The 15,405-nt window shown below is 57.5% G+C and overlaps 2 protein-coding genes across 7 annotated transcripts in view; one reads left to right on the top strand and one right to left on the bottom strand.

The window, feature by feature from the left end:
* The window catches only part of Camsap1 (calmodulin regulated spectrin associated protein 1), a 59,350-nt gene extending 50,489 nt beyond the window's left edge, over window positions 1-8,861 (top strand). For 4 of the 6 annotated variants that reach the window (XM_034636069.2, XM_034636070.2, XM_034636068.2 and 1 more), the window contains 7 exons: window positions 308-513; window positions 1,025-1,233; window positions 1,414-1,516; window positions 2,969-3,084; window positions 3,597-3,715; window positions 7,136-7,430; window positions 8,356-8,861. In XM_034636069.2, the coding sequence (XP_034491960.2) occupies window positions 308-513; window positions 1,025-1,233; window positions 1,414-1,516; window positions 2,969-3,084; window positions 3,597-3,715; window positions 7,136-7,430; window positions 8,356-8,375 (1,068 nt within the window). In that variant the 3' untranslated portion in view covers window positions 8,376-8,861. Of the gene's footprint in view, window positions 1-307; window positions 514-1,024; window positions 1,234-1,413; window positions 1,517-2,968; window positions 3,085-3,596; window positions 3,716-7,135 lie in introns of all 6 variants that reach the window. The other 2 variants (XM_027942065.2, XM_071601147.1) reach the window with 2 other exon arrangements.
* Window positions 8,862-13,078: 4,217 nt separating this feature from the next.
* Window positions 13,079-15,405, bottom strand: part of Kcnt1 (potassium sodium-activated channel subfamily T member 1) — a 42,917-nt gene continuing 40,590 nt past the window's right edge. The window contains exon 31 of the mRNA XM_027935370.2: window positions 13,079-15,392. Coding sequence (XP_027791171.2) covers window positions 15,272-15,392 — 121 coding nt within the window. The 3' untranslated portion in view covers window positions 13,079-15,271. The remainder of the gene's footprint in view (window positions 15,393-15,405) is intronic.

Below are 15,405 nucleotides of genomic sequence, written 5' to 3'. Positions count from 1 at the left end.
TAGTTCAAAAGTAAAAGTTTTAGGGTAGCGTTAAAATTTTCTAAGTGTATATCAAAATCTGCTGGGTTGCCAGGTGTGGCTCACGCCTGTAATCCCAGGGGCTCAGGAGGCTAAGACAGGAGGATTGCAGGTTCAAGGCCAGCCTCGGCAACTCATTGAGGCCCTAAGTAAGTTAGTGAAAACCTGTCTCAAAATTTAAAAAAAAAAACAACAAATGCTGCAGGATGTGGGGGCCTTGGGATGTGGCTCAATGGTAGAGCCCCTCCAGGTTAAATCTCCGGTATAAAATAAAAAACTATGTGTTGAGGTGCGCCTGGGCCAGGCAGTTCCGGGTGTTTCCTGTACTGTCACTGACCACCAGACGACGCCTGTGCAGGACGAACAGAAAGCAGAAGATGAACTTGCCAAGAAGCGGGCGGCCTTCCTCTTGAAACAGCAGCGCAAGGCCGAGGAGGCTCGCGTGCGGAAACAGCAGCTGGAGGCAGAGGTGGAGCTCAAGCGGGATGAAGCCCGGTAACCTCCTCTCCTGGTGCCCCCTCCGTGCCTGGCAGGGCAGCCTGGGTCCCGTGAGCCACAGGGATGATCAGGGCTGGCAAGCCCCAGTCTTAGTAGTGCCCTGCAGCCGCCTTGCTGCTCTCCATGCTGTCCCTGCTCAAGGCACTGGCCCTGCTGCAGGTCTGCGAGGGGCTGTGCCAGGCTCTTCCCTGGATGGTCTTCAGTCGTATCACAGCCCCGTAGCTGTGTGCTCATCCCATTTTAATGTCGAGGCCACTAGCATGTGGTGCAGCAAATAAGTTGCCCGTGGCCCAGCGCTCTGGTGGGGCTGCGGTTTCACACCAGAGGCTTGGTCCAGGGCCCACCTTTTGACCACTGTGCCCCCCGTGGAAACTGGCTTTCTCAGCTCCAGGGGCCCTAGAGATGCCCAGCCACAGAGCCTGGGTCCCCTGTGTAGGAGGCAGGTCCAGGAGGGGCGTGGTTTGGGACCCCGTCACTCAGTGCTGTGGGGAACCACCTTGGCTCTCAGGCGTAAAGCTGAGGAGGACCGCATCCGGAAGGAGGAGGAGAAGGCACGGCGAGAGCTCATTAAGCAGGAGTACTTGCGGAGGAAGCAGCAGCAGATCCTAGAGGAGCAAGGGCTCGGCAAACCCAGGTCGAAGCCGAAAAAGCCGCGCCCAAAGTCCGTGCACCGGGAAGAGTCTTGCAGTGACTCTGGGACCAAGTGTTCCTCCACCCGTAAGTAGCCCCTGCCGTCTGCCACCTGCAGCTGTGCTTGGCGTGGAGCGCTTGAGCCGGGCAGGGTGCTGGGAGCCTCCAACAGTGTGGAGGCAGCCAGGCATCCCCAGCCTGTGGGGTGGCTGGGCCTTCCCTGCAGTCGGTTGCTCCTGCACATTGTCCTGTGCTTCGTCTCTGCAGCGGATAACCTGAGCCAGACTCATTCCGGCTCCAGCCTGTCCTTGGCCTCTGCAGCGACCACGGAGCCCGAGAGCATTCACTCAGGGGGCACACCTTCGCAGCGGTAAGGAGCTGGGAGAGTGGAGCTTCTGGGTGGAAAATGGGTGAGGGTGGCTTTGTCGCTTTGATCTGGTAGAATTCCAAGTTCACAGCAGGGTGGCTGTGGTGGAGGAGCCACGCCTGCCTGGCACAGCTGTCTGCTCTGTGACTCAGCGTTGGCCTGCCTTGTCCCCAGCCCACGTGTGTGTCCACGTTCTCCAGTCTTCCAGGAGTGAGCCAGGGCGGCACCCTGTGTCTAGGCAAGCTTGACTGGTTGCCAGGACCGGGTGTCTTTCTGCCACATGTAGTTGTCAAGCCAGCACTTACCTGACCCACGGGCCGCATCCAGTTGTCATCAGTGGGCCCAGTCTGCGTCTGTGCCGATGCCATCGCTCTTCAGTGTCCTTTAACTTGGGACAGTTCCTTGACCTTTTCTGGCCATGATGTTCTGAGACGCTGAGCAGTTATGCTCCCATCTGCTTCCCGTGGCAAATGGGTCACGAGCGCCCACTCTGGGATGGAACAGCTAGTGTGAGGCCTTCCTCCAGCAGCAGGCCGGGCGGGTCCTGATCCCGTCAGTTTACTTGGATCATTAAGGTGGTATCAGCTGTTTTCCCACTGGCTGTTAAAATCTCCCCTTTGTGATTAGAGGGATTGTCCAGGCAACATGGGGCCCACCTAGACATCGCTGAATGTGTCTGCCCAGCCTTGGAGCCTCCCTCGCTCCCTCCCATGTGGTGCTGCTTCCTGTAGAGCCAGGGCCCTCCCTCCTCTCCTGGTGCCCCCTCCATGCCTGGCAGGGCAGCCTGGGTCCCGTGAGCCACAGGGGTGACCTGTGGTATTCCTGTGTTCACGTATGTGCCTGCTGTGTCTCCTGGCTTTGTGGAGGGTTCCTCTGACGGGCCCCAGGTCCTGCCTGGAGGTTTCTTCTGATGGTCGGCGGCCCAGCTAGACTCCACCCCAGCACTGTCTGGCACCCTTTGGAGAACAGAAGCCTCATGTCTCAGAGCTCTGTCCAGCTCTTGGCACCTGCCATGTTTGGTAGGGACACTTCTGCAAGCATAGCTCAGATCTGCCAGGCAGAGTCACTGACACAGGGCTTTCAGACTGGGCCCAGTGGGCTTCCTTCCTGGGTTGCATCCCTGGCTGACAGCAGTACAGAAGGCCTGCGCCAGCAGCAGCCCTTGCGCCCTGCTTCAGTGGATAGCAGCCCCAGGCTAAGCGTGAAGGCGCACTTCCTCCTGCAGAGGGGCCACCCCAAGTGTTTGCTGTGTCTCTTTGCCAGAGCGCGTGTGGGGTGGCAGTGTGCTTACCCACCCCCACCTTCCCCAGAAGTCCGCTGCTACAGGGTGCCCATACCCTGACGATGCGGATGGCGGTGTGGGCTGACAGGTGCAGTGGCCACGTGCTGGGTGTGGGTGGGAGGAGGGAGGCTGAAGCTCTGCTGGCCTCACCCTGTGTGCTTTACTGCCTGCAGAGTGGAGTCCTTGGAAGCCTTGCCCATTCTGAGCCGCAACCCAAGCAGGAGCACAGACCGGGACTGGGAAACAGCGTCGGCAGCTTCCTCCCTGGCCTCAGTGGCCGAGTACACAGGTGATGGTCACAGTCCTTGAGGTCACTGTGCATGCAGCCTCATGCTTTGGCTTGGCATTCTATAGAATACCAGTCTTCCTGTGTCTGAGGGTGTTTTCCTGTTACTGAGTAACAGCTGTGTGGCTCTCGGTGTCTTTGTAGTGCACCGTGGACTAGGGAAGCCCCTGGCCCAGCTCCCGTGGCCTGCCCTGCAGTGGCATAGTGCTGGCTCCAGCCGCCTTCAGAGTGGTGCTCAGGGCAGGTACCACACAGCCTAGGTTAGGCCTTCAAAATTACCTCCTGAGCTTGTCATCTTTATAGTAACGAACCCAAAGTTAGAAAGTGGATAGGTATTAATCATTTTAACCTTTCATCTACCATTTCAAACTCACAAATGGGACTTCTCAAATCGATTTGAAGCAGTCCTCACTGCCCGTTTTCTGGAATGCGTGCATGTCCACGATGCTGCTGCTCTTTTCCATGTATTTGTGCCTCAGAATTTCAATTTTGCAAATCTTGGTCTGGTTTCTTAGGTCCCAAGCTCTTCAAGGAGCCCAGTAGCAAGTCCAACAAGCCCATCATCCACAACGCCATCTCCCACTGCTGTCTGGCCGGGAAGGTGAACGAGCCTCACAAGAACTCCATATTGGAGGTAAACGCCAGCCGCACGGTGGCTGTGAGCTGTTTGTGGGTTATGGGGCAGCCAGGGAGGGCGGGCATGTAGCTTTGTGAGCCCAGGTTGTGGTCGGGACCCTGAGAACTAGAGAGTTGGTTCTGGTAAAGTGCTGGTCACTGTTGCCATGTTGACAGTCTGCAGCTAGAGTGGGTGTGGCTTTGGTTCTTTTATTATTTATTTTTTGGTCCTAGGTATTGAGCCCAAGGATACTCTACCACTTGTGCTACTCCTCTCATCCTTTTTTATTTTGAGACGGGGTCTAAGTTGCTGAGAGTTTCACTGAGTTACTGAGGCTGGCCTCAAATTTGTGATCCTTCTGCCTCAGCCTCCTGAGTATGGCTTCCATCATCTCATAGGAGGTGATGGTGGCCTTCCCAAGTGGAAGTAGAGGCCTAGTTAGGATGTGGCTGGTGCTTCGCAGTGGGGAGCTTTCCGTTGGGGTAGAGGAAGAGGGAGGTGTGCTAGGATGGGCCGGCCCTGCCCAGTGCTGTTCTTGGCTCAGGCTGCACCCTGAGCAGTGGACTGTGAGACAGGTGCATCAGGTGAGGTGCTGCCTGAGGAGGGGTCCTGTGGTGACTCTGGCCACACTGCCTATTCTGCAGCAAAGACCGTCACAGGCCATGTGTGGGCAAGTGGCTGTGCCTGGTCCCCAGCAGGCTGATTGACAAAGCCAGGGCAGCCCCAGGTGGCTTGAGGGCTGTAGGTCAGAAACTGATAAGGACTTGGGGAAAAATAAGAAGCAGGCTGCCTCAGGGTTGGGTGCTGGGAGTTCCCGGGTCAGCCGCAGTGCCTGGTGGTTGAGAGAGAGGCCCTAGGTCTTGGCTGAGAGCCTGGGGCCCAGGAAGGTGGGTGCTGCCTTGACTGGGCTGACTGGAAGGCCTCCCTGCGTCCAGCTGTGTGCCCAGTGGGTGTTTAGGAACAGACCCCTGAAGCTCAGGGTGAGCTCTGCCTGGCTCCTCAGACGGCGGGAGTGGAATTCCAGGAAGACGTGGGTACCAAGAACCCCTGCCCCGCACCTCAGGCGCATTTGTGACCTTGTGGAACAAGGGCTTCCGAAAGAAGCCTTTGCAAGCTGCCCGCCCGCCCTCAGAACTGGGCGCTTCAGTAGCACGAGGGGGTGTGGGTTGGTGAGCCCAGGAGGGAGGCTCCTTTCTTAATAGCAGATAATCTGGGCTGGTGCATGCCACCCCCTGCCCCTTCAAGCCTTTCTTGTGGGAGTGGAGACAAGCGGCCTGTGACCGAGGCATTTCTCCCTGAGCCTGTTTCCCAAAAGAGGCACTCCAAATTCAGAGATGCTCCAGCAGGGTACTGGTGCCTCAGCTCCCGTCGCAGCCTGGGGTGGGGGAAGACACGGACAGGGTCCCAGCCTCCGAGTACAGCTGGTGTGCCAGGCCTGCCTGCCCAGGGTACGTGGGACACCCACCTCCTTGAAGCACAGGTGTAGTGCCTGAGGGTTGTGTGTCCGGCAGGGCAGAGAGCTTCTGTCCAGGCTGGACATAAGGTGCCCCCTCTGCCTCGATCACAACAGAACCTCAGACTCCATAAGGGAGGCAGGGCCAGCATGAAGACCTGCAGCTTAGGGTTGGAAGCCCCCTCAAGCCAGTGTCAGGAGCCACTGAGGGCTGCTGCGGGGTCTCGCTGCTCTGCACAGGGCCACAGTCCCCCTCCCAGCCTGCCTTTTGGCATCCAACTCTGTTCCTGTTGAAACTCAGAGGTTGTGCAGTTGAAATCAGTTATTGTACATAGATTTAGATTTCGCTTTTTCCAAGAACATTCTAAGAATTTATTGTGAATTTATTTAGTAAACATGTTATATGCTGACTGAGACCCCATAGATTTAGAAAATACCTTTCCTAAAGCAAAATAGGTAGACATAATAACAAGTCAGTGAAGCGTTGCTTCACACGTTCACGCGTATGCAGAGCAGGAATCTCAGCTCCTCCTCTCTCAAGCTGTTGCACCCGCACATGTCATGTGGCGTTGGGCAGCCACCACTGTAACACACAGGAGTGAGTGGGCAGCAGGTGTGCCAGGGAGCTGCCAGGAGGGCTCAGAGGCCCTGGGCCACGCCTTGGGAGCTGCTGAACAGTAGGCAGGCTCGTGGCTCAGCAGGAAGAGGTCCTGTTTCAAAGGTTGTCAAGCCCTGACCGCTTGTCTGAACTCAGAAGGCCATAATAAGCACCCAGCAGGCCCCTGTGGTCTGTTGCGTTTGCCTTGGGATCTTTTTCTCAGTCACAGCTTCACTGAGATGCAGTTGGTGTGCACAGGGTGTGTAATCCACCTTTTAAAGTGTGTCCTCCACTGGGTGCAGCGACCACACCTGTGACCTCAGCAGCTCGGGAGGCCAAGGCGGGAGGATTGCAAGTTTGAGGTCAACCCTGGCATTGTAGCAAGATTCTGTCTCAAAATGAGGAATGTTTAAACAGGGCACGGGTGTGGCCTGGTGGTAGAGGCTGGCTCAAGGCCAGGCTCCTGCCCAGTGCAGTGGAGTATGATCCAGTGGTTTTAACTCATAGGCCAGCACAGCCGCCGATTGGCGCCCTGTCTCACAGTTTGCCTGTTCTGGAAAACTTGGGGTCTAGCTGCTTTCCCCTTGCACACTTTGGGGTGGTAGTTCATTCTTATTTAGTTATTTTTTGCAGTACTGAGAATTGAACTCAGGGCCTCATGCGTGCCAGGCAAGTGCTCTGCCACTGAGCCACATCCCCATCCCTTTTTGTTTTTCATTTTGAGACCAGGCCTCACTAAGTTGCCCAGGATGGCCTTGACCTTACTGCCCTCCTGCCTTGGCCTCCCAAGTCCCTGTGTCCAGCAGTGCATGGGTTTGAGGTGTGCCGGTGTTGTGGGCTGTTCAGAACAGTATTTCTTTCCATGACTGAGAAACACTGCATCTGTGGGGGGACCATGTTTGTCCATCGGCGTTGCAAGTTTATGTGGCTTCTGCCTCTGCTCTGGTGGACAGTGCGTGTGGACGTTTGCACACGGCTCTCTACGTGGGCCTGTTCTTGTTCCTCTTGTGTGTGACGGGGTGGAGCACTGTCCAAGGGTGGCCTCTTCCACAGTGGCTGTGCCATGCTATTCCTCCCAGCAGCGAGTGTGCCCTGCACGCCCCCTACCTCTCGCCCAGCCATCATCCGTGCAAGGTGACACACTGGGTTTGGAGGGCGTTTCCCTCTGGCCGCACTGCCAAGGTCATCTGGGCTGGTCGTCCCTCCGTCCTGGGAGCCCTTCTCCTTGCTCACCTGGACTTCCTCAGTGGGGTCTCCACTGGGTAGACAAGCATGACTCCACACAGGCAGTCTGGCCTGGCTGGGCTGCCCTCACAGGGCTGAGGGCTGCCTGGGCCTGGCGCTGCAGCCAGCCGTGCTCAGTGCCTCTCCTTTCCTCTCACGGCAGGAGCTGGAGAAGTGTGACGCCAACCACTATATCATTCTGTTCCGTGACGCCGGCTGCCAGTTCAGGGCGCTGTACTGCTACTACCCCGACACCGAGGAGATCTGCAAGCTCACCGGCACGGGGCCCAGGAGCATCACCAAGAAGATGATCGACAAGTTATACAAATACAGCTCAGACCGTAAACAGTTCAACCTGATCCCAGCCAAGACCATGTCCGTCAGCGTGGATGCACTCACCATCCATAACCACTTGTGGCAGCCCAAGCGGCCCGCAGTGCCAAAGAAGAACCAGACTCGTAAGTGACCCCAGTGAAGCCCGGGGTCTGAGGACATGCCGACGGGATCCATAGTTACTGTTCCGTCTACTGGGGTACGAAGCGTGCAGAGACACTGACCTTTTTTCAGAGGTGTTTAGACCACAACAGGAAGCCCTCTCTCGCCTCCTTGCACGCACAGGGCATGCTGGGAGGGCCAGAGGGGGGCGTACGTGCCCTGTTTTCAGTGGCAGCTGCTGTGGTCCCTGCTGACCAACGCGGCCCTCAGATGGGGACGTCGTGCGGCGAGGTCTCCAGTGTGCGTCCCCCTCGCTTGCCCCTCCACACGCTGCCTGCTGCCCTCCAGTTGGCCAGCGCAGGCGTGCTCTGCAGTCAGGTGTGTGAATGTCTTCCTGAGAGGAGCTCGTGTGGAGTCTTTATTTGAGAAGTTGTCTATTTATTGATTGTTCTACTGCCAACATCTACATCCAGTCCCGAGATGTCTGAACAAGTCCTTGTTCCTTGCTGCTCAGAGAAGCTTACTGAGGTTCCCAGTCCACTAAAGGCACTGAAAGCAGCAGTCAGTCTCTGCGGCACCCCTTTACAGGCGTGGAGATGGCGACTGCGACAGGCGGCCGTGCGGATGGCCGGGTACTGCTGGCTGGTGTTGGCCTGCTGTGAGGTGGTGCTGGGCCATCAGGGGCTGTGCCGGTGACGCTGGGTAGGGGCTGGTGGTCTGTTCACTTAATAAAAGCAGATTTTGGTACAGTTAGCGCATCTGTCCCTCTGAGCGGGTCTCTCCTGAGATGCTGCACAGGGCCGAGACTTTCTTTGTGGTGGTGTGACGTCTGTACCTGCCGTCGCGCTCTGGCTTGAGGAGTAGCATGCTCTGCAGGGTGTACAGGCAGGTGAGGGTGGTGACTTTGTCTTGTTGCCTATTTAAAAGCAATTATGTGGTTATTTGCAGTTATTCCAGAACTCAAGTAAAGTGGAGTGGCTTTGGGTTCTTTCCACATGGGTCCCAGTGGCGGCTGATGCTTCTCCAGAGCAGACGTTCCTGGGGAGCAGGTGCATCCCAGCCCCAGCCACGGCTTGTGCCACGCGGCAGAGACACCTGTGTGACGGACCAGCTGCCGGAAGATCCTGGAGCCACTTATGTTAGTTTTGCACATATTTTCTTGGGAGTGTTACTTGAATCTATCTTGAACTGCAGAAAAAAATTGACGATAATAGAAGAAGTTAGAGACAGGTATAACTGTCACACAGTGTTAGGTAGAAAGGTGACGGAGCTGTGTGCAGAGGAAGGAGGGGACATGGTACGGGACAGGAGAGGGAAGCCCAGGCCTCCTTCAGTTTCCTCATCCTTTGAAGAAGAACATGGCCTGCTCCGACTGTGTAAATATCGTGCCGGGCCCTGCGCTGCTGTGGAGTGACCGCAGCCCGTGCCGAGATTAAAGTCTGGACGTCTGTCAACATGCTTCTGCACGTGTGCTCTGTTCTCCACTGTCCCCTTGGTTCATGTTGCTGTTTGTATTGGAAAGAGCCCTGGAATGTCATGAAGAGTGAGCCGTATGCACCCCCGCCCCAACCCTGTCCCAGTGCAGGGTGGGCATTGGCTTCCCCTGGCCTCCTGCGGAGCTCCTGGGTGAACTGGCTTCCTGGAGGTGCTCCACCACGCACAGAGCATCCTGTCTGCGGGCCGGCCCCGCTGCCGCGTCTGACGTCTCTGGATGCCAGGGCTTAGGCCTCGTTGCTCGGGGTGGGGACGGGTCCTTGGTACGCAGCCTCTGCGTTGTTGGGGGAGCTTCAGGCCCAAGGCGTGCCCAGTGGGTGATGCCAGGCCTTTCTGGCAGGGAGGTGATGCGCCCCTTGAGTTAGCCCCAGCGGGGCTCTTGTCAGGCCTGTGCTTCCTGAGTGCCTGCGGTACCTCAGTGCCACATGCAGGTCACCAAGAGTGTGTCCGTGTTTCAGCCTGCAGCCTAGTGGCGTGCTGGCACTTGGTGGTGACAGAAGCCTGGGGACAGAGAGGCTGGAGTCTAGACAGAAGGAGCTCGATGAGGCCCATTGTCCACAGACCACATGGAAACGCCTGGGCGAGGGTGCGAGGGTGTGCAGGCACATGTAGGGGTGTGTGTGGGCATGGGGTGTGTGCGCATGTGTGAGGGCATGTGTGCATGTCTGTGGGCATGGGGTGTGTGCATGGGTGTATATACAGAAGTGTATGCGCATGTGAGGGTGTGTGTGTGAGGACATGTGCATGTGTGGGTGCCGCAGACAGACCATCTCCCTTGTGTCCTCTGAGCCATTTCTGAGCGTGTTGCTGCCATGCAGCCTCAACAAATTTCAGGCCCAACCTGAGTTCTGCACTCAGGTGGCTTTGAGAAGGGGAAGAGTACAAAAAGTCCTTCAAGATCCGACTTTCATTCCCTGAAGTGCTAGCTTGAGGGAATTGAGGGAAAGTATTTACTGAAACACAGCTTTCTGTTCAATTCTGCTGGGTACCCTTCACAGGCTGGCTTTTATCTACCCTGTGAAGATAGATAATGTGGTCCTGCCGCTGGCCGGGAAGCACGCTGGCCTTGCCTGCCTTCTCCAGGCAGGACTCAGAGGAGCCCTGCCTTGGCTGAGAAGACGGCTGCAGGACAGGTGGGGTGTTGGCATCAGACAGAGCTGTTTGAGGGGTCTCCACACTCTGCCTCTCAGTGCTGTGGCATTATTGGGGACTTCAGAGGGCAGAAGCCACCCTGATAAGACTCGGGCTCCCTGAAGGGCCTTAGTGCATAAGCAGTAGGTCCCTCCTGTGCCTCCCAGGATCATGACCTGGGAAGGCAGGTTTGGGTTGTAGAAACAGTGTCCTAATTGCTGTGCCACCTGGAAGAGGGACAGTCTCTGTAAACAGGGACCTTTGTGAACATCTCAGGCTCTTCTGTCCTTTAGAAAGAGCAGGTTGAATTTTCCAAAGTGTCTCCTCAGTTGAGAGGGGGTATTTTGCCAAAGTCGTGTGTGCTGGGGTAATAGCAGAGAGATGTCACACAGTGGAGGGTCTGAACTCCCCGCGGCAGGCGCAGGCCATAATCTGCAAAGGGGGAGGTAGAGGGTTTCTGCCGTGAAAATCTGGATTGCCTCTGGAGCAGAACAGGCAGTAGTAAGCCACACTGCCCATGATCGTGGAACTCGCCCCACCCTTCCCCGTGGGACCACCTTTTCCCTAATAGGTCACCAAATAGGTGACAGCAGGAAGCTGAGCTAGGGCTGGCTGCTTCTCTCGGAAGCCACAGGTTGGGCACAGCAGCACAGCCTATAATCCCAGCTGCTCGAGAGCCTAAGGCAGGAGGATTGCAAATGTGAAGCCAGCCTGGTAACTTAGCCAGGCCTTGTCTCAAAATTTAAAAAATGGGCTGGGGATGTCACTTGGTGGTAGAGCACCCTCTGGGTTCAATCCTCAGTAGCAAAAACCAAACAGAAACATAGAGTAGGGGGAGGAGGGGCAGATCTGTCCAGAAGTAGTGGGTGGTTCGTGACTTCTGGGACAGGGACTGGGCCTCTCCCAGAGACAAGTTCTGTCTTCCAGTCCTACATGGGCTCGCTTCCATTGGGGTCAGAGGTGGACCAGAGTGCTGCAGGTGGAAGTCTGTCAGGGCCACACTTGGCCCCTCTGGGGAACTGGATCTCCTGGGTTCACAGCAACAGCCTGGTCCCGCTGCCCCTGTGGCTGGCTGGCTGGCTGGGCGTCAAGTCTGGGGCAGGTCCACAGTGAGGAGAAAGGACTGTTTCTCAGGGTTAAGGAAGGTATTTGCCTGGTGACAAGACGATATGTGACCTGAGCACCTTAGCTGTGGTAACCATGCTGTCTGGGCCCCTGCAGGTGTGTGCTCGGGCTCCCTGGGAGACCATCGTGGATGCCGCCCATCGGCAGGTCTGGGGATGTGGACCTGGCTGCTGACCAGGCGATGCACACTGATAATCTGCTGTCCTGCCCTAGAGAGGCACACCAGGATGAGGCGCACCTCCAGGGGCCTATCTGGTGCGAGCACCTGGTAAATACGAGCGAGGGCTCAGGGTGAATCTGTGTTCACTTAGGAAGGTGACTCTGGAAGCCAAAGCCTGCGCCCTTCCCTCCCTCAGGCTGCACCTGGCCTGTCCCTGTGCCAAGTGCTCAGCTGGCACTTCACAGCACAAAGCTTGCCTGGGGGTGTCACAGCCCCCAGCCCACGTCTCCCAGCCTTGAGTCCGAGGAGCTGCTGCCAGTCACACTGCCACCCTGCGGGTCCTGGAGTTCTGCTGTCAGAGATGTTGAAGTGTGGAGGGTGGGGGTGCAGCTCAAACCCCGGGAAGCACCTTGCCAGCCGAGAGGCAGCAAGAGGGTGGTTGCCTACTGGGCCGGGCAGGGTGGCTCCAGACTCAGCCGGGGAAGCCCCAGCTCCTGAGCAGTGGCAGCGTGTTGGGGAGCTTTGCTGCAGGCAGAGATGGTGACTGAAGGTTGAAGTCCCTGCCCCAGGGTGTGCCAGGGCCCCCAAGACCCTAGAGCCCCAAGGTTCCTATAGATGTCGCAGGGCATGAGAGTAGGTGTGCCCAGCACCGACCCATCTGAGGTTTCAAGTTCAGGCTGCCTTTGAGGCCTGGGACCCATTCCCTTCCCTCAGGGCTCCAGGCCCCCTAGAGCAAGGTGAGTGGCTCCCCCTGGGCCTCAGGCTGCAGCCTCCGTCCAGCTGTTGCCCCGGGCCAGCCCCTCCTCTGTGGCCTGGCCAGTTCATCAGAAGGCATCAGTTAGTCAGGTTTTTCAGAAGATGCTAAAACTCTTCCTGGAAGACATGACCATCCGCTGCTCCCAGGGCACGTCTAAAAAACCCTGACCGAACTTGGTGCTTTTAGACAGGAGAAAAGCCCCTGAGGTCATGGGAAGGGCCAGGGCAGGGCTAAGGTGAGGGCACAGCGTCAGGCAGAGGTGGCCTGGAGGCTCCTGAGGCCTGTGCCCACTGCTCTTTGTCGTGCCTGCCTGGCGTGAGAGGCTGGGACAAACTGAGTGGGGCTGGGCAAGGGTACCCCAGCCCGTTAGCTTTGGGGTTTGCTTTCTGTCCACTGTGGTCTATCACTGGGACACTGTGCACGTTCACTGGCTGATTGGTGTCACCGGACCAGTGGCCATCCACCCATTTTCTGTTGCTTGTCCTTGTTTGTGGTCCCTGCCTTGCCCTCCTTTGCTCTCCAGCTCGGCTGAGCCTCCCACGGTGTGCATCCTTTTCCTCACAGGCCCACCTGGGTCTGCAGTGCTCCTGCCCCCCTCGGCCCTGCCATTCCCGTCACCCACCCCCAGGTGGCAGCACTCAGCTGTGAGCCAAGTTTCCTGCTAGGTCAACCAGAAATAAGGAAAATAAAGGTCCTCTCCATAATTTTGTTTCAAATTTTATGCTGCAAAGCCTTTAAATTCTAGCTCATTCTGGGCAGCGGCAGCTGCTGATGGTCAGTCTGGATCCCCCACTTAGCAGAATGGGTGTCTTCCGAGGGGTTCATCAGAGTTAGGACCCTTGAGTACCAGCGGTCAGTGAGGACAGAGGAGTAGGACTGACCTCCTTGGTGCCAGGACTACACAAGCCAGGGGTGTTGGCAAATGGACCCAGGACAACCAGAGACGTACCCACGTGTCCCCGGGCCTGGAGACAGAGATGGAGGTCGAGACAGAGTGCAGGAAGTTCTGGGTGTGCAGGCAGCTTTTATTGGTCTAGGAGCATCTCACAGTACACAGACCCTCCTGACCCCAGTGCTGGCCGGGTCCACAGCAGCCTCTGAACCTGGGCAGGGTGGAGCAGCCCTGGTCAAGGGCCCAGTGTCCTCAGTGGCTAGCAGAGGTTCATGGATTGCCCATCACCTTGAATGGGGCTAGACCCAGAGTGACAGCCCTCCCTCCTGCTGTGAGATGCTTGTCACAGGATGAGTCCCAGGTACCCACTCTTTACAGCACAAGGCGCTGCAGCCCCACCTAGTAGAAGCCAAGGTGGCTCTCCCACCCCTTGGCCCAGCAGCCAAATAGGTGACAGCAGGAAGCTGGGCCATGGCAGTAGGATAGGGGCTGGGGACACTGAGTATACATGGAGGTGGGCTCAGACCCCTTGCTGTCCACTGCGGCACCCCAGGAGCTGCTGACAGATCTAGTACAGCAGGGCTGAGCTCTGGCCACCTAGCCAACGTCAACCACCTGCCCTCCATCAAGCCCCAAGACTTCCCTGCTCCTGAGTCTGCACAGTCCCTCCCTGCCCACGTGCATCCCTCTGTCCTTGTCAGCGCCTCACCCAGGCACTTTCTGAGCAGGCAGGCCCCTGGTGGGCCAGTGCGCAGGGTGGGGAGGCTGAGCCCCAGGTGTGTGGCACCCTGCCAGCCAGGCCTCCCACGCAGTTTTCTGTAGTCCCTGAGCTGCCTGCCCACCTCTGGGGAGCCATCTATCCTGATGCTGGGGGCGAGCTGTGCCCAGGCCCTTCCCCTTTATCTCAACCTCTGCAGTGCACAAAATGGACACAGTGAGGTGCACACAGCCCCACTGGGCTCAGCTCTGGCCCCCAGTGGACGGGGTCCCCAGCAGCTATTGGTCTCAGATGAGCTGTGTCCACCCCACAAGACTGGGGTGCTCAGGGTCACTCCAGAGGCATTCTGGGATATAGGGGTGAGGCTGATGGACAGCTCACCAGGAAGCCTCCAGGACACTGGGGCTTCTACCAGCCAAACTTCCCATCTGTCCCAACCCAGCATTATGTAAGGGCATGCTGGCCAGGCTGGGGGACAGGCTTGCCTGTAAAGTTGGGGGTGGGGACCACAGCAGACATTTCTGACCCTTGTAACTAGCCCCAGGTGTCCTCCAGACCCAGACTCAGAGCCTGGAGCCTGGGGCAGGCTATCTGGTGACATGCTGCCTACAGAGTGCATCCATGTAAGCAGTGAGGTCTAGCAGCAGGGGCGGGGGCTGCCCAGATCTCTGCCCGAGGATTCCCTGGAGACCCTGGGGACAGCAGCCAGCAGCCCAGGGCTAATTGTGCTTCTCAGGTTGGGTGTTTAGAAACAAGACTTTGCTTTGAAATGTAAAATGGTCCATAGAGACACACTGTCACAGTGTCCCCAAACGCCATGGCTGGAAAAACTCAGTGTAAAAATAGGAACTGGTGTCTTCTGACTAGTTACTGGCAGTAGGTACCCCCACCTGCCAGATCTGCCAGCAAGGGCCCCCACAGCCTGGGGGCTGCACACCCCTGGCTCAGCCTCCAAGACCCTCCTCTTTCTTTGCCCTCCTGGGGATAGCTCAGAATAGCAGATGGCAGAGAGCACCCCCTGGTTGCCCTTTATGAGGGCTGTGCCTCAGAGCCGTGCCGAAGTCAGGAGGGCACTGAGCGGGGGTGGAGGCCACGAGATCACGCCGACTGTTCAGCACCAGCAGGACTGTGCGGGACTCCCCCGCTCCAGGGTCCAGACACGAACTCTTCCCCACCCGATGCACCCCAGTCCCTCCAGCAATGCCTAAACATGGCCATGTAGAGCAGTGGGACCCAGGTGGTGTCCAGTCCCTCTGTCCCCTACTGGCCACCTGCCCTTCACCTTGACCAGGCCCCGGTCACGAGTTGCGGTACATCTGTATAGAGACATGGACAGTACAGGTTTGTAAAAATAGATTAAAAACGTTTCCCGCTAGCCTCTAGGGTGCCTGATCTGGTTCCGCGCCTGGCCCTGGGGTGAGGGGTTCTTTCTGGGGTCAAGTCCAGGGAGCCACCCTGAATGAAGTATAGCCTCCCTGGGCCAGGCCAGTAACGGTATCTGTGCTGCTCCCTCCTGAGTCCTTCCTTTGGACCCCAGGCAGGGCACAAGGTCCAAAGGATGCCCTGGTGTGGGTTCCTCAAGGTGGCTCAGAGCTGGGTCTCGTCTCGAGTCTCTGGGTTGCAGGAGGACAGCTTGTTGCTACAGCTGCTCTTCCGGCTCTGGGAGCTGCTGGCCACGTGGGCCAGAGGGTCGGAGCGAATGAGATACCTGTGAAGCATAG

Source organism: Marmota flaviventris, chromosome 13 (genome assembly GCF_047511675.1).
Source record: "Marmota flaviventris isolate mMarFla1 chromosome 13, mMarFla1.hap1, whole genome shotgun sequence".
Taxonomy (NCBI): Eukaryota; Metazoa; Chordata; class Mammalia; order Rodentia; family Sciuridae; genus Marmota; species Marmota flaviventris.
Note: the sequence above shows the minus strand (reverse complement) of the source record. Positions and strands in the feature narration are given on the sequence as shown.